Raw genomic sequence first — 24,535 nt, 5'->3', positions numbered from 1 at the left:
AAATCTCTGTCAGGGCACTCACACACTCTCTCCCTGAGCTAATACAATTCGTCCCCTTTCAACGCGAGAAACATTTTCCCTCTTACAATTTGCGATAAAGCGCAGCTTCTAGAAATTCTAAATTATTGGCTGAACTTTGAGCTCACAGGGTATATCTTGTGCATATTGCTGCGGATATGACCTGCGGTAATCCCAGACCTAACTTTAGTAGGGACGTATAGTTTGGCTCTAAGAGAAACCATAGATTGGATATTGCACATTCGGACATTTGTCAATCCTTCATTTTTCGTCTTGATTATAATTAAACACAAGCTATGTTACTTGTTCCTATAAAGTGAAATACCTACTCCATAAAAAATATGTGGGTTGCGTACATTGACCTGCTAACAGGAAGTTTACTGGTAAAATTCAACCCTGTAGAATCTAGGATATATTCTCTAGGGAATTCCGGGATCAACAGCATTATGAGCCGAATGCTACGAAATATCAGGTTTTATTATTTGTCGGAATATTATTCACACTTTGTATGAAAAAATATCTAATTATTCAGCAACACACTCAACTAATACACTTACAGCCTGTTCTCACTAGTCGTAAAAAGACTAAAATTTGAATGCTTTGGACACCATACACTTTCGCAAAAATTGCGTCTCATTCAATGTGAACAGCGCCATATAAAGTGTATGGTGACCAGAGCATTCGTCTTATGCGACTTACGACTAGTGTGAACGGGGGGTCACGAGTAGAGTTGAAAAATGACGGAAAGTTTCCGTAGCTGACGGAAACTTACGTGGTGTAAGGCCCGGGTCTCCTATTTACGCCGTAGGTCGTGTTCAGCGTCACGCCGTAGGCCGCGTCACGATTCTCACTACGTCTACGCGCCAACGTCGGCGTGTGAGGGAGAGTCAGTACATTTCTATAGTGAGCATCGTGACGCGGCCTACGGCTTGATGCTGGACGAGACCTACGGCGTAAATAGGAGACCAGGGCCTAAGGTAAGGTAAGCTACGCGCCTCGCATGTCTAGACTCACGAGGCACGAGCAATGATAAAGTCTAAGTGACATAACGTCAATTGCATGCAGAACTTTTTCATTGCTCGTAAGTGTATAAAATTAATCGATCAGTAAGTAATTTATGTTTGTTTGACCGCTTGTAAAATGGCTGCACCATGTGGCTAAATACATAAATGCATTCAAATTGTGCAGCCGCAAACATTCTAACCTAATTTCCCAATATAAGATCAAAGGATTATTTATTGAATCCACATTAAAATCAGCTGTAAATACGTTTGATGTTGAATAGAGGTAAATAGTGATTTCTGGAACTTTGTGTTATAAATACTTAATCCTTTGTTGTTTTGTAGCAATATGTACTGTACCTACCAATATGTGGCCGTGGTGGTGCATGGTTAATTTACAGCCAGAAAAGAATTACATAGACCCCAAGTTGCCCCCCATAATGACCCCAGTTCAAACACTTTATTCTTATGATTCACTGATTCACGTGTCGCGTTTTGTTTTTTTTGTATGTGGGCCTACGACCACCAAACATTTAGCTCGCTTGTCAAATCTGACGTAACTTATTGTTTGGATTTGACTGGATTTGACCCATGAAAAACGGTCAAGTCAGAATCAACTCTACAAAGAAAATATGAATAAAATATCATGAACAATATTTATTTGTTGTCTTGTTTCGTCTCTTTCAATACGTCAATCTTAAATATATTTATAAGTAATGAAAAAAATATTTTAAAAGAACATGACACTTTTATTTGAATCATTTTAATTAAATAAGTACATTCATTTTTTTTACAAATCTGCAGCATTTTCAGGTCTATATTAAAGTTAACAGTATGTACATATATAACTTGATATTTCAATAATTATGGTGGTAATTTATTTTCAAAATAGCCAGCATGGAAGAAATATTTGTTGATACTACCTATTATGTACCTATCACGTTGATGGAAAAAAATGTCATTTTAATCAGAAAGGGGTCAAAGTCAAGTAGAATTCCTATAATTACATTAATATTTAATATTATGTTAACATTCACTTAAATTACCGACGAGAAACATTTTGAAACAATAGTTTTGAATCATTTTATCAATTTGAATAAATTAATCGACAACAAATAACATTATATAGAAATAAATAATATAATATTTACATTAAAAATAAGTTCGTTGTGTCAAGAATTACGGGAAATATAAAAAAATACTCAAAATGGCGCTGCTTCTATTTTCTTTGAGAACTTTTCTATTTATAGATTTTAATCTTACATTTAATATAAGTACTTACCTACTACCTATTTACAGTACTACTATTACATAGAACATTAAATTGTATGCAATGCATAGATTTTTTTAAATTACTTATTCAATATTTAGGGACATATATTTTATCAATAACTTAAATGTCTTTCCAGCATTCCTATACAGGCGTTCCTAATTTACTTCTTATTCACAGAAAGTAATCACTTTGCCACAGAAAAAAGAATATATCATTTACAAACGCTATGATCAAAGCAATAAAGTTCAAAAATGTTTGGTCGAAACTGAGTCTGATTCTACTCTGAGTTATTTTTTGTTCCCTAGCGTCCGAACTTCGACTTGGAAAAATAAATTTCTTTCCATTTGGGACGCCCCATCAATCAATGTTCGCAGAAAAATCGGATTGCTTAATCCAACCTTTGAAAATCTTTATTACTGTGTTGATTAATAATTTCCAGCCAGTCCCTCGGTGGACGTGGGGCTTGAGAGCACTGATCGGTACCCTAGCCCGGAATCCCATCGTACAAAATTCACTTTACACGAGAAACGTCAAAGATTATGCCCTTCGCGCTATCCCGGCAATCACTATTTCAAATATCAGAGGTTTGACATTTCTCACGCACAAAGCGCTGAAGATTGTAACGCTGAGATTCCTTGTCAAACAGTCAATTTACAAGAATCTTAATTTGAATTTGATGATGATGATTTATCTATTGACGCACTTCTCATCGGCGTCTCCGTTGATGAACTCACTGGTGTCCCGGATGGTCATGATGGTGACTCCGCTGACACCATCAGTACTGTTCCTTGAGATGATGTTGCTCTTCTTCTTCGTACTGCCGTAGTCGTAGTTGGATATGACCACGCTCTCTGTTGGATTTCTGTACAAGTTGATAGAGATAATTTTGTAACAACATCAAACATAGAGAGATGGCTAAAAAAGAAAATTAGTGCAAAATAACATAATTAATAATAATTAAAGAGTGTGGTAATATATTTCAAAATATTTTATGAGTACTAAGTGAGAATAAAAATCATCAACATCAACTTTCACATATGAAATATGTGGAATTCCGGTTGGGGCAAGTAATGGTTAAAAAATTTTGAAGTAGCTTCCTACTTATTTATTTTCGGGTCTTGCTGCCGCACTCAGAAAATTATCATTAAAATATTAAGTGATCGTCTTTATTTCTATTGAAATTAGTATTACTTTTTATTACTAAGTAACGATTAAGTTTAATATAAAATACTTACACATATTATAATGTTAAAAAGGGTTTTATTTGTTAAAATGCCCTAGCTATTACGTTGGCCAAGTAAAAATCTATTGAGCTGGATCAGCGGTCACAAACGAAATTACGCGATCCACGAATAAAGCATCTTGTAATAATAAAAACTTTTTATAACAAGACAGTCAAGTCCTATCTTTTGATGAGGGTATGACAAAGCCACCCAAAGGACAGGGAGACGTGTCTCAAATTTAATAAGTACAATGCAATAATGCTGGGCTTGCGATGTGGTCAAAGAACCTTTACATGCAAATCTAATTTATTCTTCTTCAGAGGAAAGGGAATGTAACCAACTATCCTTGTGTATTACTAAGAATTTGAAAAGAAACGTAAGTACCTCAAACAAATTAAGAAATTTATGTTTCAGATTTACGACATTTTCAAATTTCAGTACGTCTAGTAAGAACAGGTATGCTAGTTTGTCGAAAACTATAAACTTTTTGTTTTCTCGAATATAAAGTGGCGGAATCTCTAGGGGAAACTATCATTACACTTTTTACAGATTACTTATGCAGATGATAAGAGAGAACGTAAACTTCACTTTCACTTTAACTTTTCGTTAACGTTAATTGGAAAACCTGTACTAGTGGCTCGGGTGTAGTACTGATAGAATTCTACACTGTAGAGACGTGTACTTTCGTCGTCTCATCCTATTATGTGTTCTCGGAGACAGTTATTGGAATTTGTTAACGGCGGTATAGCGTTTTTATGGCCTCACCTAAACGAAATGAAACGGCTGGTACACATTAAATAAAATTACCTACAATGGATCTTTGCTCAGGGAGTAGCTATATTATGGGTACTTTATGAAATAGGTGAGAGAGATAGAGAGGTATGTATTGCTTTGTTTTATTAGTAGGTATATTGCGTTCTTTGGCCTAGGCCCGTATCCCAAAACATGATTGTTAATTGATGTTTTTTTTAAATTAAATTATTAATATACAATGTTATTTTACTGACGAATTAAGTAATCATAAATGTATTTAATGTACAAATTTATTTATATAAAACATAAATTAGGTTTATAATAAGTATAAAAAAATATTTACAATTTTATTCATACTTCACAGACAATTAAATTAACTTTGTCTTAACTTTAATCACTAGATCCTCCATCCGAACTGCATGTGTCTAGTGCAATATCTTCTTCTTTGGAGTATTCCCTGAAAAGTTTATTTTATTTTATATTTATTACATTTACAAAATTTACTATTTAAAAAAAATATGTTATTTGTTCAAAAATATCATACGAGTACCTTCACCAGATCAGTAACAAATATACCATAAGTACCAGCACCAGTAGTAAAGAAAACTCACCCGTTAAATATATTTTTAGCACTTTACCTATTTATTTTTAGTTAATGTTAGTATTGTTTAATTCGTCAGTCTGATATGATTATGAACGTGGGAACGTTTGATTTTGTATGTTATTCTTAGATTATAGACTTTTGAAAAAAGAGCTTCATATTCAGCCTCATTTATCTTTTCCTGTTGTTGTTGATGGTCGGAGATGTTGTTAGTTTCAGCTTAACTCAATGAAATCATATGAGGATGGAGTAGGAAGGTACTGCAGGTTCCTTGTTCGATGTTACAGATAAAGTTTAAGTTGATCTTGATGATTGAAGGCAAAACAGGCAGGTTAATATGAGACTAATGTTAGTACAACAAAGTTAGTATATCGTTCATAGATATTAACTGGACTTAGGTTGTAGTATTATAATTAATGGTGGTAAATTGTTTTTGAAAGTACACACTTTTACAGCACCTGTTTTGCCTTTAAATAATGACAATTAAACGAATTGGAGAAAATAAATATTGGTCTATCGTAAAATGCAAAAAGCAACTACTGTATTTAAATATTATGACAGTGCGTTAGTAATATTAACATAAAATGTTTAAAACCCACTATACTTAATAATAAAAAAACTGACAGTGCATTACCCATAGTAAGCAAAGCTTTAACAGTTAGACAGAGCAGAAATTTCCAACACTTCTAAAGCTGCATTTTCCGCGCCGCCATTAATAAAAGCACTATGTTTACTACACCCACCTCCCTACGCTGCTAACAAAATTTGGCTCGCCCCAAACTGTTCAAAACACTAATCTCTTGTTTCACAATGTCCGAGCGAGGCACAACCTCAAAAAGGAAGAATATAGCTGCAAATCTAACGTCTCACCATGCATTTCTACACGATTATCGACATTATGACACTTGTGAGTTGTATTTAGGTATTTCGACAGTTTGACAGTTCGAAAACTAAATTCACCAATTTTATTATTCCTCGTTTCAGCTAAGATGATTCCTGAGACAGTTCACAATGACTGACACAGAAAAGTAGTCTGAAATCTGTAAGTATCAATTAATTTTCTTTAATTGTATACGACTCATACCTTAAGTTGATAGACAAAATCTTTTAAGTCCACCCTTTGTACACTTATTTTTATATTTGTGTAATAAAGGATAACCTAAATAAATAAATAAAAATCTATATACATAGAAATATCTCAAACTCAAAACATCTGCATAAAGTCACAGGAATAATCTTAGCTGTAACGACGAGCAGCACAATCCCCTCACCGACATTGCAAAACAAAACAACACAGAAACAAAAGCCAATCAACCCTTGCAAACTAACCTATTGCATCGATGCCGGTGCGTGCTCCGGAACGAGGTCTCGCAGACGGCGGTGCGGGACATGCGAGAGCTGCAGGTGGGGTGCAGCGCGCCGCGCCGGCAGCACAGGTAGCGGTTGAAGAGCTGGCGGAACACGCCGCTCACGCAGTAGAGCGCGACAGGGTTGACGCAGGAATTCAGGAAGCTGTAGGGGAGAGTAAGGGTTAAGATATGGGACATGGAGTAGATGGAGGTTTTTTAACCCTTAACTACTCGTATGAAGGAAACTACATAACTGCTCGCATGGGGTCATATTGATCCCTGATAAATTTCTAATCCAGTAATAATGCGAGCCGTCCGGCAGCACAGGTAGCGGTTGAAGAGCTGGCGGAATACGCCGCTCACGCAGTACAGGGCGACAGGGTTGACACAGGAGTTGAGGAAGCTGTAGGGTGAAGGTGAGGGTTAACATTTGGGAACTCATGGCGTAGATGGAGGTTTTTGAACCCTTAAATACTCGCATGATGAAAATTACATAACTGCTCGCAAGTAGTCATATTGACCGCAATTTTAATGCCTAATTTCTAAACACAAGTAATAATGCGCGCCAGCCGGCAGCACAGGTAGCGGTTGAACAGCTGGCGGAATACGCCGCTCACGCAGTACAGGGCGACAGGGTTGACACAGGAGTTGAGGAAGCTGTTGGAGAGGGTAAGGATTAAGATGATGGGAAATGGAGTAGATGGAGGTCTTTTAACCCTTAACTACACGCATGAAGAAAATTATATGAACTAGTCGCATGGGGTCATATCGACGTAAATTTTAATGATTAGTTTCTAATCGAGTACTAATATTCAGTGAGATAGGGTGCACACACGAGATAATTAGTTAATTAGGTATGTACAACATTAAATAGCAGTTTAGTGATTTGATTAAAAAGTATAACTTTGTATAATAACTAGGTACCTACTCAATTATTATGTGTGTCAGAAATTGTATGTCGTTATCGTAATAAACTGTGTGCGATGTTGATGAAATGTATAAAATTATTATATCGTGGATTCGTGGTATTTCAGAACACAGATAGAGTTAATAAAATAAATGTGTGGACATGGAATGATCCAAAAGGCGATGTGAAATTAATATTGTGCAACATTGATGAATTCTTCTTTTGTTTAGGTATTTATTAATTTGATACGTAGGTATGCGGATTCCACAGTCAGAGGTCAAAGGTGACGGTGATTCGGAACCGTGACTCCCTTTTCGCATTACATTTTAGAAGATTACGTTCTCATTTGATAAGTTGCGAGCCGTATCACCGTTTAGGAATGAGCACACCTTAAATGCACGACCGTGGTAATTCCACAATTTGTAAATAATCATCAGGATTTGACGCCACGGCCACGTCTTCTCGAATGAGAGGATGACGCTTTATTGTTAAGCCAGATCTAATATTCATTCTATAATTTAAATAAATTTCACAGAAATACTGGAATTCCACAGCAAAAGATGGCATTTAAAATTCTAAGAACAGATAAAAATGAAAGCAATTTGAAATTAATGAACGTTAAATTAAGTATATTAATAGGACAATTTTATCCCACGGGCTTCCTATTGCCTTCCTATTTTGTTTACCCCAATCCAGTGGGTTTTCGACACAACAGTGTTAAAGTATTAGACTATTAATTTATAAACTTAGATTTTTTTAGATAATTTTTAACACAAATTCTGTCGTCCTCGTAGAAATTGTAGCGAGAATATTTTTTTTAGTGCCAACGTTAGACGATGGAATAAATTATAGCAAATACCCAACACAGAAAGTCGGATTTGAATGCAAACATAGCGTCTGTTTTTTTTTATTCCGAGCAAAAACGAAGCTCGTGTCTATCGGTTTATGAACGTAAAGGCGTCTTTTTGCTTTTACAAGTGATTTGATTGGGAGGTTTTTTAGCTATTCTCATGAAAATCAGTTTTAAAATTCAACCAATAGAAGCTGATTTGTTTTATGACATGTTCCAATGAGTTATATGGAAATTAAGAACAATGTATACCATCGCTCTTACGGTGAAGGAAAACATCGTGAGGAAACCTGCATATTTAGATCTACCACATATACCTAGATGATGTGTGAACCCATGCACCAACCCGCTGTGGACCAGCGTGGTGGGTCCAAGCTTAGGAAGGCAGTTTAGACCTTGGGGATATGCACAAAGGTTCCATTCGAGAGAGCCAGGTGCAGGGACTTACACCCTCACAGATAATAAATAGAAAATTACAGTTTGCCATTACTTTGGGACTGCACATTAATTAGGTGAATAGACTCGCAGAGGTATAAAACATACCTCAAGCAGAAGGCGATGATCCTCCAGGCGTGTGTCCAGTCGTTGTAGTCGTTCTCCGCCGTCGGGGAGAAGTAGAACCACACCTCGAACGTGTGGTACGGCAGGAAGCATACGAAGAATACTGACAACAGAAAAGAAAAATATTTTACAAATTTTACTTTTATTTTACTCACAAATAATATGTTTGTTAGTAAAGAAAAACTAAAGATTAAAAATACACCACAATACAAGAAAACTATAAGTATATCTAAATGATTTTCAATTTTATTTCAACTGTACTAATCGGGATAAATTTGAACCAAGTTAAGATAAACATACATACAAAACTTTTTCATCTTTCTCCGACACCAAATGGCCCCAATTTTTTCCCTTTTCCGTTTAGGAGTAATTTGTTGCTATAACAACTGGAACTCTTTTATTGCTTGTATAAATAAGTAATACACAGAAGGATTGACATTTAAGTATACATCGTGTAACAAACTAAGTTGTACGAATAGAATATCGATTTAAAAGCGAATTGTTATTTAATACGATCATAATACAATTTGAAGCAATCGACTGTGTTACGACTTACGAAAGTAACTCAGTTAGAACAATAAAGGAGCTTGTTTCAAGAACAATTTAGAACAGATGTTAGAGAAAACATTAATTTCAATACGGCGTGTCTTGAATCACTTTGAGACAATTTATAGGATAAAAATATGTAACTTTTAAAGATCTTGATTAAAATTATTACTCAAGTAGCTTGCATAGATTTTTCTTATTAACTTTGATACAATCTACTTCTTACTGATACTTACATAATATGAGGTTAAATATTTCTAAGAAAAATATGAAAATCGGGGAAATCTCCTTGTTATATTTCATAAAATATGATAACACGAGTAGACTTGTTATTCCACTTAGGTAAGGCTTGAAATTCACCAATAATATTATCTAGTAGCAGACTCAGTCAAGATGAGACATATTTATTGATTTCATATTGACCTTAAAAAAACTCTAATGTAAAATATGTACTTATTATACGTCATTATTATTAATAATAATAATACCTCGTTGCGCTTTGATGGCAGAGACGTGTGTGACGAATGGGTAAATAGCTTTGTTATGGCTATGCATAGGAGGTGCTAGTTATTATTCTGTGGCATAGTTTTCTTTATCCTCATTATATCTCTATTAAAAACAACGTATTATAAAGTTCTTACTGAATTCAATTTAACGGAGACACTACTCGCATTAATAATGAGGTATGTACACAGCAATGTAGAATTATCGGTTAATTACTATCCTAGCAAAAACTAAGTTAATATTTTTTACCTCACCTATAACAAAAATAAGCACCATACAGGCCACAGACTTGCGTGCCTTGGCCTGGGCCTCGCCCTGCCCCGCATGCAGGGCTCCAGGCATCTCCTTGGTGCTCGCCAGCAGACGCCGAGCCATCAACGAGTAGAAAATAGAAATCACCAGAAGCGGCAACGCGTAGTAAATCACCGCTTTCGACAGTGTCATCCATCTGCAATAAAGAAAAATGAAAATACAAAAGGCAATAAGATTAATAGGTACGGAAACGTGACGTTGATCAGCAAGTATTGGCAGTTGTGGTAACGTGCCCTTTACGTGCCGTGAATGGAAACGGCAGAAGAATTTCGGGTCAGAACGCCAGACAAAATGATTATATCAAAGCAATATTATATTTATTTCACTTTTACGTGCGTTAAAAAGGAAATATTGCTATGTGTAATCTGACAGTTTGTTTTGTACGAACTGAATGGAGGAAATTTAATCCTAACCTAATCTTTAACAAATAGTTAAGTATTAGATACCTACCTATAGGATCAACTGAACCAATACCAATAATGAATTCAGGGTTAAGCGATGGCACCATCTTCAAATTAGTTTTCACCGTCCAACCCATAGATCTTAGAGTTAAACAAACAATAGAAAGGTATTGGCGGAGCGTTTAGATAATGTCGAAACTTTGGCTCTTAGCGTGGATGTGTTCGTTACCTTCCACTGCAATTAATCCTTGTACGAAGTACCACGAAGTTTAATAACACAAAATATCTTAAGAACCACAGAATGTTGTGGTTAAGCCAGCCATATTGTACGGAGTGGAGCAGTTCGAAGAATTTTCAATATTGTTGGAGTATATGGGTGCTAATCCAGTTGCTAGGAGGTGGTTTACCCCATCCCATTCGAGAGCGGAACGTGTGGTTTTCGCATCTTGTCATCGCGGTTTACAATTCCTGACACTACCAAATGTTTCAGTAGATACGAGAAGATATAATTATGTGTATGTAGTGGAGGGTAAGGCACTCTCTAATTATAAGGTCTTAGTTTAATTTAAAAAATTGATAATCGGAGACGGATTAAGTATTTTAATGGCGACAAATAAACAAAATCGCTTCTTATGGAATAAAAAATACAGAATGTTCTTAATGTTGTTAACCTTTGGAATGCCGAAGCGCGGATCCGGGTAAGACCCAATACAATTTCAATTGTGTCTGATTTCCCGGCAATCAAGCGGTTAAGGAGCGTCCCAGAGTGACGTATCACCCGTTCCATGTATACAGTTACAGAGTGATTTGGGGGAGACGTGAGCAGGCAGGGCAAACTTTGTATGTACATTACTTAAATATAAGTGGATCAATTGTCATCATCATCTAGGTACTTACTTTATAGGGTACGTACCTTTCAATTTATTTTTACTCACCTTTAATTAAAACTTTAGCTCCTTTATTCATACAAATTACAAAAGGTTTCATAAATTGATTTAGAGTTTCATAAATCGGCGAGAAACAAACAAGTTTTGACTCTGTCAGCCACAAAGCCAAAATTTGAGTAACACTTTCACGCTTTGCAAACATCTTTATGTACTTACCTACAGTTAGTCTTAAGTTCGGGTGTAAATTTGTCTAAATCAAGGTCAATTTGACACACATGGGAGAAATGTCAGGTGCGACTGGACAGACTCCCGCCCACGTGCAAAAACTGCTCAGCGTCAGCCAATGGGGAGAGGAACGACCTGTCGCACAACGCGTTCAGTAGTGAGTGTCCCGAAAGAACAAAATGGGATGCTATAGCACGGTCGCGAATCTCTTACTGCTAAAGGCTCCACACAGATGCATAAATCATCCCCCCAAAGTTCGGACCAATACAACAACAATTTAAAAATGATCCAGGCAAATCTTCACAGGTCCAAACTGGCAACCACGGAACTATACCAGGTGGCGAAGGCGACGAATGTTTCAATAGCCCTTGTTCAAGAACCTTACGTGGGTAAACATGGCTATATGAAACAACAACCAGGAACACGCCTTATCCAGTGTACCCTTAACCGACAAAAACCAGTAAAGGCAGCCATCATCGTCTTCGGTGACCAGCTGGAGGTAATCCACGACCCACAGTTGGTCACGGAAACCGAGGCAGCAGCCATGGTGATCGGGGGGGGCACAAAACTGGGCCTGGTATCAGTCTACTTTGAGGGGGATCAGGAAATAGATCCGTATATTCAGAGGACAAAGACATTCTGTGGCAAATTGAACACGCGGAACCTTATTGTAGCAGGCGACGTTAATGCATGGAGTCACTGGTGGGGTAGCGTCTCGGAAAATGACAGAGGAGCGGCATACAGCTCATTCCTAACAGAAATGGACCTCCATATTCTCAACACAGGAGACACACCAACCTTCGAAACCTACAGAAATGGAAAAATCTGCAAAAGCAGGGTAGATGTTACCGCCTGCAGTACGTCCCTTCTGGGTAAGATCGAAGAGTGGAAAGTCGACGCAAATCTCATAACTTCAGACCACAATGCTATCACTTTCGCAATGCGCACGGGAAAGGCACTAGAACATCTCAAGCCAATCACAACGCGTATCTATAACACCAGAAAGGCGAACTGGTCGAAATTTGCGTCAAAACTGAAACTGCTCCTAGTTGAGAAAAACATTACAATTTCATCTGTTAAAGAGTGTGATAACCCAGAAGATCTTGAAAAGATGATCTCAGCGTATACTGAAGCCATCCATGCAGCCTGCGAAAAAACCATCCCAACCGCAGGAAAATGGAACGGGGAACTCAAGCCCCCATGGTGGTCAAAGTCGCTTGAAGATCTAAAAAAAGATGTTCTGAGGAAAAAAAGGAGAATAAGGAATGCTGCTGCTTCCAGAATGCCTCACGTCATAGAAGAGTATCAAAAAGCCAAAGTAGAGTACTCCGAGCAAGCCGAGAAAGCCCAAACACAAAGTTGGAAGGAGTTCTGTACGATTCAGGAAAAAGAAAGCATGTGGGACAAAATCTACAGGGTCATAAAGAAAACCTCCGGCAAGCAGGAAGACATGCTTCTAAGAGACCCTGCGGGCAACACGTTATCCCCCCAAGAGTCGGCGGAACTCCTAGCCAAGACATTCTACCCAGATGACTCCGTAAGCACCGACCAACTATTCCATGCGGAACTGAGAGAAAAAACAAAGAACATACCTCAGGATCTTAAAGATGACGATCCACCATTTACTGCCGCAGAAATAGACCTCGTGCTACAAGCAATGAACGCAAAAAAAGCCCCCGGATCCGATGGCTTCACTGCCGATATCTGTGGCGCAGCCATTCAGTGCGATAGGGAGGTGTTCATGGCGATAGCCAATAAGTGCTTATCGTTTAAACATTTCCCATCCCAATGGAAAACGGCCCACGTGGTTATCTTGCGGAAAGCTGGCAAAGAGGACTATACACACCCAAAATCCTACAGACCAATAGGGTTACTCTCAGTTCTCGGAAAAATTGTTGAAAAACTAATGGTCAGTCGCCTCCAGTGGCATATCTTCCCGACGCTTAACATAAAACAGTACGGCTTCATGCCTCAGAGAGGAACCGAGGACGCCCTCTATGACCTCGTAGAACACCTAAGAGAGGGAATAAACAGTAAAAACATCGTCATTCTCATCTCCCTGGACATAGAGGGTGCTTTCGACAACGCATGGTGGCCCGCTTTAAAACATCAACTGACAAAGAAAAGGTGCCCACGAAATCTGTACGAGATGGTATGCTCTTATCTCAGTGACCGAAAAATCAAGGTCAATTACGCTCGTGCAGCATGTGAGAAGGGAACCACTAAAGGATGTGTCCAAGGCTCCATAGGAGGACCGACGTTCTGGAACATCATACTCGACTCACTGCTACACAAACTAGAGGCTGAGGGAGTGTATTGCCAAGCTTTCGCAGATGATGTGGCCCTTGTCTTCACAGGTCAAGCAGTAAACACCCTAGAGGAGTCAGCGAACAAAGTACTAAATGGAATAGTGGAATGGGGAACTCGGAACAAACTCAACTTCGCACCGCATAAGACCAACGCGATGCTACTAACAAAGAAGATGAAGTACGATCTACCCCAACTATCCATGGCTGGCACAAAAATTAATCTCGTAGAGGAAATAAAACTGCTGGGCCTCATCATAGACCGCAGGTTAACTTTTAAAGCTCATATTACCGCTCAGTGTAAAAAGGCAGCGGATATTTACAAACAGCTAGCGCGAGCGGCGAAAGTAACCTGGGGACTTAACGGTGAAATTGTGAGGACAATATACATCGCAGTAGTGGAGCCCATCATGACATACGCCGCAAGCGTCTGGTCGGAAGCCGTTGAACTGGAAATGAACAAAAAACAACTGTTCTCGCTGCAAAGAGGTTTCGCGCAGAAAATATGCAAAGCCTACCGAACAGTGTCGCTCACATCTGCACTGGCACTATCGGGATTGCTGCCTCTCGATCTCAGAATACAGGAGGCAGCAAATCTGTACAAATCCAAAAAACTTTTGTCAACCGACTACCTCCCGCCAGGCAAAGAGCTCGAACGGAAAGTAGGGTACCTGGACTTACCACATCCGTCCACACTTACCTCTACCAACTACGAGTTCTTTGAAAACACCAACCCGTTGCATACCGGTTCCCAAATCTTCACGGATGGAAGCAAGATAGAGGGAAAAGTCGGCGCCGCCCTAAGTTGGTGGGAGGATGGAAAAGAAAAACTGTCCGAGACTTTTGGTCTCCACCCGTCGTGCACGGTCTTCCAATCGGAACTTTATGCCCTTCACAGGGCAACAAGACTGGTGAGCTCTAGTACGGATAACAAAGTGAACATCTTGAGCGACTCGAGATCATCACTCGATCTGCTCCGAAATCCGAAACTGAGCCACCCCCTGGCAAGAAGCATAAAGGAAAACATTGCGAGGGTCGTGCGCGAGGGCAGGGAGATAAAAATGTTCTGGCTGAGGGCACACATTGGAACTGCCGGGAACGAAAGAGCCGATGAGCTCGCCAAAACGGCAGCTCTACAAAGCACCTCCCACGACTATGACAAAGTCCCCCTGTCCTATGTCAGGAAAAAGATCAGAGAGGAATCGGTCCGGAAATGGCAAGACCGATATGCGACATCCAGTACAGGAGCAGTCACGCGTAAATTCTTACCGGATGTCAACCAAGCTTACCGGATTACGCGAAGTGCCAAACTGACCCCTGCTCACGTACAAATGCTGACTGGACATGGGGGGATGGGAGAGTATTTGTACAGATTTAAACTCAAAGAAAGCCCAGAATGTGAATGCGACCCCAACATCATTGAATCGGTCTGGCATATAATTCTCGACTGCCCCCGTTTCCTTGCTGCAAGACAAGATCTGGAGACATTGATAGACAGGAATTTGGTGGAGTCAGAATTAAAAGATATTCTGGCAGACACCAAGCATAGACCTCATTTTCTATCTTATTCAGATCGTGTCTTCAGAGTAGCAGCCAGGAGAAACAGCACCATACCCCGCCCCGACCCGCAATCAATACCAGTATATCAAGCCTCAGTCACAACCATCACAGCACCACCACAAGCAACTCCTAAAGAAACAGCAACACATCAGCTGTTGGATTGTGGAGAAAAAGGAGAAGCTAGACTAAGACTCCGAAGCGTGGCTCTGTTCATGGACGGAAGCAGTGAAAGACTCGGCATCAGCTTCTGTATCTCAGGGGCGCGAAAGAGCGTGGCCATATCACCCGGCCTAGCCTCTCTCCTAAATGGGAGCACATCGAAGGCTACCATGAAGCGTAAAGCCTACGACGCATTGCCAGTAACCCTAGTGGGAAATCAGCCCTGCAGACTAGTGCGATGGCGTAACAAGACCATCGCACTATTCGAGTGGGCCGACGACACCCCGTTCGTTCAGGCATGCTCATGGCTCAGTAAGCTTGGAGAGATAGCGCTAGACAGTAACGTCCCCAGGATAATAAGCGTAGACGCAATGGGGTATAGGAAAGGCGAAATTGTTGACCAGCTGGGTTGCCTAAAAGCCTCAAAACATCATGAAATAGTGGTGTACGAGGACAGAGGCGAAGATCTAAGCTTTCTCAAAGGTCATATACTTGCGAGGGGCATTGACAACTGCCACCAACAAGCCGAATACTTGGTCACCGGATCTGAACGCCTACAGGAGAGGATGACCGCTGGGGCTGTCGCCGCTTCAGAACAACGGAACATGGAAAGGAGGATGCACAATTTAACATCGCAAGGGCGTGTCCAAGGGTTCCTCCAGGCTTTTAAAGCAGCTGCCTCAAGCCTTATAGGAAAACCACAGAGGACACCCGAGAGGCGCCAAATCTCCAGAGAACCTAAAACTGGAAAAAGGCTTGCCCAGAGGAAAATTACTCGAGCGGATATGGGCCAGGTGGTCCCACCGAAGCTGAAAACAGCTACCACCTCAAACGACCATCTAGAGAATGCCGCCATCGAATTTATGGCAATTACAACCGCCACAAAGCAGGTAAATCTCTTGTCCTGCAAAACGATCATGCAGACCTACAGGCAAGAGAACGAAAGCCGGCTAAAAGTTTTACTCGAGGAGGCCGAAGCCTGCATATACGATAACAGTAGTTGCCAAGTCCTCAGAGGCAAAATGACTGGAGCGTATATGGCGGCTTATAGCGAGGAATGCGGATTCGTGCCCTGGGAACGCAACATCCCGAAACTCACTCTCCCACACAACAACCAAATGGTGGTCGTAGCTCAGTGTACCAGGATTATGCTAGAGGACAAAATCCTAGCAAAAGCGGAAACCATTAACGCTACCTGGAATAGCTGGACGATGCCCACCATCGCTTGGGTGAACGGGGTACCTGGATGTGGGAAGACAACCTGGGTGGTAAATAACTTCGATGTGAGCAAAGACACCATTATCACCACGACAACTGAGGCGGCCGTCGATATACGAAACAGGCTAGCGCATAGGATCGGGGACATGGTTAGAACTAGGGTACGTACGATGGCATCAGTCCTAGTAAACGGCTTTAGAGAACATGTCGGATGCCAACGCCTGATAATTGACGAGGCCCTGATGAACCATTTCGGGGCAATCGTAATTGCCGCCCGCCTGTCCCGTGCCAGTGATATTGCTCTAATCGGAGACATCAACCAGCTACCGTACATAGACAGAGAGAACCTATTCGAACTAAGGTACAGTCGCCCAACACTGGTAGCAAACATCACCCAGGAGCTGTTGTGCTCATACAGAAACCCCATGGATGTTGCATACGCCCTAAGAGAAGTATACTCAGGCATATACGCAGCCACAACGCGTATCCAATCCCTGCAGCTGAAAAGGTTTACAGACGCAGCAATTCCAAAATCCCAAACCAACACTCTATTCCTGACGCATACACAGGAAGAAAAAGAGACCCTGACCAGCCAAGGGTTTGGAGAAGGAACGGGATCACGCGTCTTAACCATACACGAAGCACAGGGATTGACGTACGAATCCGTCATTATCATAAAAACAAAAGATAAAATAAAGTTGCACGATAGCATACCTCACGCAGTAGTGGCGCTGTCGAGGCACACCTCCGCCTGCACCTACTATGCGGATGACACCGAGGACGCTATCGGCAACCTCGCTAAAACGGCAATAACAGCACCGAAGAAACGGATCCTCGAGTACAACCTAAAGATGGCAATAAAAAATCGGGACAAAGAGGTCGTTGCCCAGCAATCAAGGCTTTTGGCAACGCAAAATGGAGCGGAATAGGAGAATTTTGATTTTAATTTTATATTGACGGCCAAACCGTATTGCATGTATTTTATAGTTTTGTTATGTATAGTATATAGCATGTATTGTATAGTTTTGATATGTAGGTATTGTATAGTATATCATGAATTAATATTATCTGTATAAGAACTAACCAATAAAATTAAGATAGTTTTAAGAACACTGTCACACATTAACACCAGGCAAAACAACAGCGATGACAAAAGGAGTGTGTGGCCACTGACAGGCGTCTGTTAAGTTCTCTGAAGACAGCTGACACTGGCCCTATTCTTCAAATGTTTGTTGCCATTATAATTGTAAGTGTGACTGTGTGAAACAAAGAAAAAAAAAAAAAAAAAAAAAAAACAAGAAATGCACAACTGGGGGTTTTTAGTCGGTTAAAGGCCGACACTACCTGGGTCCCCTTCCCAGGTGTCTGTGTAGATTTTCCTCCAGGAGTGCAAAAAAAAAAAAAAAATTATTAATAAAATATAGGTATATATATATAAAAGATAAAATATATATATATTATAAGCTTCCACATTGAGTAGTGAGTAGTTAAAAGATGAAGACAAAAAACAACCAAACTCTCACAATATATTGATCTCTCAAAAAGGCACGGACATAAAGTCTGTGGAGTGATACTAAAATCTTTAAAAAAAAAAAAAAAAAAAAGGTCAATTTGAATATTATTTCAGGTTGAAATTACACACCAATAGCAATATTTATATTATGGTAAATAAGTATATAATCTGCTAATTTCTCCTGAATCATCCAGTATTATATACCTACCTACGTCCAGCACACCCGGGTAGTCAGCGGCTGACGCTTATCCGACTGGCTAACCTTCCACCACGGTGACAAGCCCTAGTGTAGCTTTTGTTTGTCACTGATACGATATAGGGAACAAGAATATAATGATTACACCCGGTATATTTCTGCGCCTCAACTAAAAAACGACCTAACTCAAAAAACGCTACTTTCTACAAGAGCCAAAAAACTTTTTGTTTCTTTTGTTAACCTCGGACTCACTTGGTATAGTTCTTCCAGCCCTTCGGGTAGGGCGTGCAGTAGTAGACGGTGATGTTGTCCTGCAGCAGCACGGCGGGCGTGCTGGAAAACAGCGCCGCCGGCACCGCGCACACCAGCGCCGCGCCCAGATCACCGGCGCCATGACTAGCGCTATGCACGACCAGCGCAGGGAGGGTGGTCAGCGACTGACGCTAGTGTGACTGGCTCTAACGAACCTTAGTCTAACTGTTAGTGCATCAGGAGGGTAGTCAGCGACTGACGCTAATCTGACTGGCCTTAATGAACCCTAGTCTAGCTGTGTTTGTCACTGATAGGATAAAGGTGACACGATTATTACACCCAGTCCGTTTCTGTGCCTCCAATAAAAGACGATCTAACTAGAAAATTGCAACTTTCCATGAAAGCCAAAAAGCTTTTTAACCCTTGACGGAAAAAGAGAGGTGTTCTAAAATAACCAGTTTGTGTATTTGTGTGTTATCGTAGATTCCAAACGGCTGAACCGATTTTCGTTTTGTTTTTTTTTTGCTAAATGGTAGGTTAGGTTATTGCTTTATTTGTTTTCCTCGCACTCACTTGGTATAATTCTTCCAGCCCTTCGGGTAGGGCGTGCAGTAGTAGATGGTGATGTTGTCCTGCAGCAGCACGGTGGGCGTGCTGGAGAACAGCGCCGCCGGCACCGCGAACAGCAGCGCCGCCGCCCAGATCACCGTCGCGCAGACCAGCGGTAGCTTGCGCAGCTAAACAAACATAGAACAGAATATTAAGCTGAGGCCAAACCTGCGCGACCAAAGCGACTGCGAAGCGGGAGAGTCTACCGCGCGACGGACTTAGTAGGACTTAGTAGTTCGCGTAGGTATGCAAAGCGCCATAGATGTATATGGGTAGGCGTCCGTCGCGCGGCAGACGCTCCCGTTTCGCAGTCGCTTTGGTCGCGCAGGTTTGGCCTCAGCTTTACTTTATTAGTCAAAACCAATTGTAAAACCAAAAATTACTTATAAACTAGGAGCAATGAAAAATAGGCGGATTTATCGCTAAGAGCTATAGACATAGACAAGGCTGTTACTACACTGATACCCTAGTTACAACTACCGAGTGGAGTGGCGAGACAGTATCCTCGGCCGATCCTCGGACAATGAGCGGCAATTGACCGAGTGCTTGGCCGAGAATACTGCCTCGGCAACCTCTACTCGGTACCTCGGTAGGTGTAATCAAGGTTTTATTCAGGAGGCGAGCTGCGAGCGTAAGGACTGAGCTAAAAAGAAGCCGCGGCGCACTCTTGTAAAGGCACAATTTAGACATAACACTAATTGAAAAAAAATATAACATGTTTAAAGGGGTATTTTGACAAAGAGATTGTTCAGGCACTTTTAGTAAAAATGCTATTGAAAATAATAAATTTAATGATTCATATAAAATACTTTGTCCTCCAAAGCAAATAGTTTTGTGGTCATAATATTGTTTTATATCCGATTGGTCACTGTTTCTATTGGACCGTTAAACTAGATTTTCTCGTAAAAATATATTTTCTCAGCACGTTCTTTTTTGAATGACCACTGAGATTTTATCTATAACTTGCTTTTCCCCGAACAGTTGCTTCGTATGAAATTCTTTATTAAATAAACAGTAGTCATTGTTATGTTTCAATTTCTCAGGACTATTTTAATAACGCACCATGATTAATTAAATGTTTACGTCAGTCCTGTCGTTTTTGATACAAACATTTATTATAATATTTAAGTATGTATTTTAGTGTTTACTAGGTTTATTTTTAAATGCAAGTTGTTAATAATACAAGGTCATTCTTCTGCCAAACAGTTCCGTAAAGTGCCCATTTGGTTAAAAGCGTTACATACCCACAGACTGCTCGAAGTGCATATTGGCAGATGGCTACCTAAATATATAAATAAATATGTGCCGACTGATCTGCCAATGCTCAGTTTAAACTACTAGATGCAAAATTTAGTATTCAGAGGTGAATCTCTCTCTAAAAATAATATAATATGTTTTAATAAGTTTTTCACCAGTTTCAAGAAAAGCACTTACAAAAGCTATTCTCTCTTTTCGAGACATCGAAATGGAACTGAAGCACCGATAAAGATATTTATTTACTTTTACATAATTGCATTGGTCTGAATAGGTGACCTTTCTTCTGCAAAGTCGAGAGATGGGTGTGAGACAGAATCGTATTTAAGTACCTTTTTTACCTTCAGATCATGTCAAATCATATTATGTTATTATTTTCTATTACAGTACTTGTCCCGAATACTATAATCTCTCCGACAAAACAGGATAATTAAGATCGAACTTCACTTAGGTAAGTTCGTTTGATCATTAAATTATATCCATATGCATATTTCGCTGTCTATGAAGAACATAATTATCATTAACCTACCTACTTATGGATCAATCATCAAAGCCCTGCCATGCGTTCAGAAAAGCATTCACACCAACACATAACAACACAGTTTGACAAACATTGAGTAAGTAAGATTCAGCAAGACCACTAACATGTACCTGCAGCTTTCTAAACGGGTTCACGATAGCGCAATATCTCTCCGCCGACAGGGCGGTTAGCGTGAACACTGACACGCCGATAGAGACGTCCTTAGCTGCTTCGGAGATTCGGCAGATCAGCTCGCCCCAAGGCCACGACTCCAGGGTGTAGATCACGGAGACAAATGGAACGCAGATTAGAATGACCAGCAGATCCGCCAGCGCGAGGGAGAATATGTACCTGGGAGAGGGAATTTGTGTTACTGGGGTAATTGAGTAGTAAATTTGAAATTTATCAACAATGTCAAGATTTCAAAAAAAAATTGTTCTAAATTCGACTTCATGATTGGCTGATGGCAAAGCTTATTTCCCGTACTTCTTCCAATTTTAAATTTGAACCGAATTTCATTTTAGAATCGCTACCAATTTATAGTTAGATCTGAAGAAGTGTATTACTGTATAAGAAGTAGTAGGGTTGTAATAAACAAGATTTTGGTAGGATAAATTATTATTTCGTGGTGGAAAAGAAAGAAAATAATGTTTAAATCGTTAAAGTTAGGCACATAACATTAAAATTCACCTTAGAAAAGGTATGAAGTTGATAATTATTTAAACGTAAACGAGTTGATGTTCTTTTGCGGTAATTAAATTATAATCTTCGCGCAATATTGTTTCTACTTATAAACTTTTAAGTCCCCATTTATCCCTTTAACGAAGAGCACTTTACGAATAAATCGGGGTATAGAATTTTTTATAAACATTATAGGTAAGTAAGTATATATTTATGTATACTCTGTAACTCTGTAAATGCCATGATATACCACGATCCAACTAAGATTAACCTGTAATGTTCCCTTTAGCTGAAATTCATAACTTTTCCACTATTTTACTTAAGATGCTAGATTCTACCCTTCCGAGAGTAATATAAAGTTAGTCTTTGATATTTAAGTCTTTAAAAGATTATTAACACTGATAAAAGTGACGGAAGAAGTTGGAAACTGAAGGTCTTAAACTTTCTAAGGTGAGGAGCGATTACTAATGATGTAAAATAAAGTACTGCATATTCTGCACAGTGATTATTCATCACATATGCCGTATATGAGTGGATGAATATCAAACTGCCATATGTCCACCTACCCGAAAAATTGAGTTTTTGATTTGGTCGTGTTCTCCGTTAAAATGTCAGTTTGCCTATGCCCTTCAAGTTCCAATAAGTGCAAGGCATCCATGAGAAAAAAGCCGTTAAAAAAGTAAGTTTTTTTCAAATCCTTTTAATTTTCCAACCCACATTTCAATCACAAAGCATTTTCGTAGTAAGCACAGGGCCGTGTATCGGGTAGAATATAATACGGTAGGTAGGTACTTTTCTACCCATAAATTTTGGTTGATTAACTTCATTGTATTTAATAGAATATAGACTTTATTAGTCTTACTGAGTCCTGAGGCCCATGATATTAGTATTTTTCAAACAACTATAAGTTCTTATGACTCATATCAAAACAGCATAAGTCTTGTATGGGCATATCAAACTGCTATAAGTCCAAACTGTTTATTAACTTTTACGCCTTTCTATGAGTGTTATAATGGATTTGTTTATTAAAATACATTCTTAAGGTCACAAGTCAACTGATTAAATCACGGGGCAAGTTCTATGACCATTAAATAATAGAGAAAACAAAAACCTCCATTTCCCAAATTTTGCGTGGACGTGACATATGGCAGTTTGATATTCATCCACTCATATAGAACTAACAACCGCTGTGGTAGACGAGTTCTCACAGAGAGATCTGGACTGGCAAACGTAGGGTGGGACGCCCTCCAGTACGTCTAGCTAGTACCTATAGGTTTTGCAATTTTTGGAAACTATAAAAGTTTTCGTTTTCTTCTGTCATCTGCATACATTATGTGTCAAAAGTTGCATGATAGTTTCCGCTAGATGCCTCACTTTGTATGAGAGGAAACGTAAACTTTTCTAGTTTCCGACAATCTAACAAACCTGTACTAGACCCTCTGAACTGGCACGAGGTAGTTTGCATTAGGTCAACTCCCTTAAAAAGTTGTCATTATTAGGATTGCTGGGGGCAGAGTATTATGTTATTCTTGATGTTTTAAGAGGGCTATACAATAATGGATGATTACTGCCTGATGACGATGCTAGTTCTTACTCTTCGTCACTCACTAAATCAACCAACGAATGAACACAAATGGTCACACAATCAGCATACTTACTACAACGAGATACAAAAATACAGTTGTGGTTAGTACCTACTGCAGTTTTGTTTTTCCGAAGTGACCCCTCTGAACCTTTGGCCGAAGACCTTAGACAAAGTAAAGAAATAACTCACGTATTAGGAGCATTCCTCATGCCCCTATGTCTGACATACACGATGACCAGAGTCCCGTTTCCCAGGACCCCCACCACAAAGATGATGGCGAACAACACCGGCACCAGGTAGGTCTCTAGCCGGTCCTCGTATGGAGTGTATTCACTGTCGGTCAGATTGTCGTCCAGCAGACTCGAAGCGTTCACTGGGAGTAGCGACATTATAGCTGTATCTGGAACAATAAAAGCGTATGTTAAGAACAGGAATGAGCTAGCGTGGGATGCAGGTTAGCTCGACCGAGGAAGTTGGATAGGTAGCCGGTATAAGGTGGGTGAGGAAGGCTGAATTTTCCATTAGAATTATACTGATTTAGAGTGGTGGTAGCTCAGTCGGGTAAGCGCCCGCTTCTCACGCCAGAGATGCGGGTTCGATTCTCGGCGCTGACATGTACCAATGAGTTACGCTAAAGGAAAACATCGTGAGAAAACTTGCACATCTAGATACTAGATGTATATCCTAAAGTGCATTGTACTAATTCAAAAATGCGACCTATCACGTGAGTGCCTACAAATCTACAGCGAAAAGGGCGAGTCACTTATGACTACAACTACTGTTGCACATTTGATTGTACCATTACACATAATCCGTCACTGAACACACAGCAACTTCAAGCCAACAAACCTGTATTTCTCGTTAATTAATCTAAACCTAAAACTAGCTGGATACCAATTCCGCTATTTACATTCTCTGTGAGAATTACAGAATAGTATTATTATTTTTTTCAATAAAGTCTTATATCTTTTTCCGTATTTTTGTCTGCCCGTCGAAACATAACAATTATACCAATATTACGTATGTATGGAAATATAATTTGTGATTTAAAAAATATATATTTTTTCGAAGATAATTTTTTTTAGCAAATAATTATAAGTGGGTACTTAGTATAATTTAAAAAAATACAATGAAAATTAAAAAACTCGAAGATCAAAAAAAATCACTTATTTTATAAGTAAGTAGTTTAAGTATAGCAACCTCTCACTGGAGTTATTTAGTAGAATGGTCCCAGAGCTTTGTGGTCTGGGATCTTGAGCGCTGCCCACCGT

The 24,535-nt window shown here is 39.6% G+C and overlaps 1 protein-coding gene across 3 annotated transcripts; it reads right to left on the bottom strand.

The window, feature by feature from the left end:
• Positions 1-1,774: 1,774 nt before the first annotated feature.
• Positions 1,775-24,099, bottom strand: LOC105382778 (neuropeptide CCHamide-2 receptor). Of its 3 annotated transcripts, XM_048622761.1 has the most exons (7): positions 23,454-24,099; positions 21,130-21,349; positions 19,189-19,352; positions 9,841-10,034; positions 8,519-8,639; positions 6,199-6,381; positions 1,775-3,154 (listed from the first exon to the last, which is right to left on the bottom strand). In XM_048622761.1, the coding sequence occupies exons 1-7, from the start codon at positions 23,651-23,653 to the stop codon at positions 2,980-2,982; spliced, it is 1,257 nt and encodes a 418-aa protein (XP_048478718.1). In that variant the 5' UTR covers positions 23,654-24,099; the 3' UTR covers positions 1,775-2,979. The 3 variants fall into 3 exon arrangements, with proteins under 3 accessions (XP_048478718.1, XP_048478712.1, XP_048478715.1); XM_048622755.1 differs by lacking the exons at positions 1,775-3,154; positions 6,199-6,381 and adding an exon at positions 6,758-6,875 and having other exon boundaries at positions 21,124-21,349; positions 23,454-24,080; XM_048622758.1 differs by lacking the exons at positions 1,775-3,154; positions 6,199-6,381 and adding an exon at positions 6,758-6,875 and having other exon boundaries at positions 23,454-24,023.
• Between the last annotated feature and the right edge of the window lie 436 nt (positions 24,100-24,535).

Source organism: Plutella xylostella, chromosome 3 (assembly GCF_932276165.1).
Source record: "Plutella xylostella chromosome 3, ilPluXylo3.1, whole genome shotgun sequence".
Taxonomy (NCBI): domain Eukaryota; kingdom Metazoa; phylum Arthropoda; class Insecta; order Lepidoptera; family Plutellidae; genus Plutella; species Plutella xylostella.
This window is presented reverse-complemented; position numbering and strand designations above follow the sequence as displayed.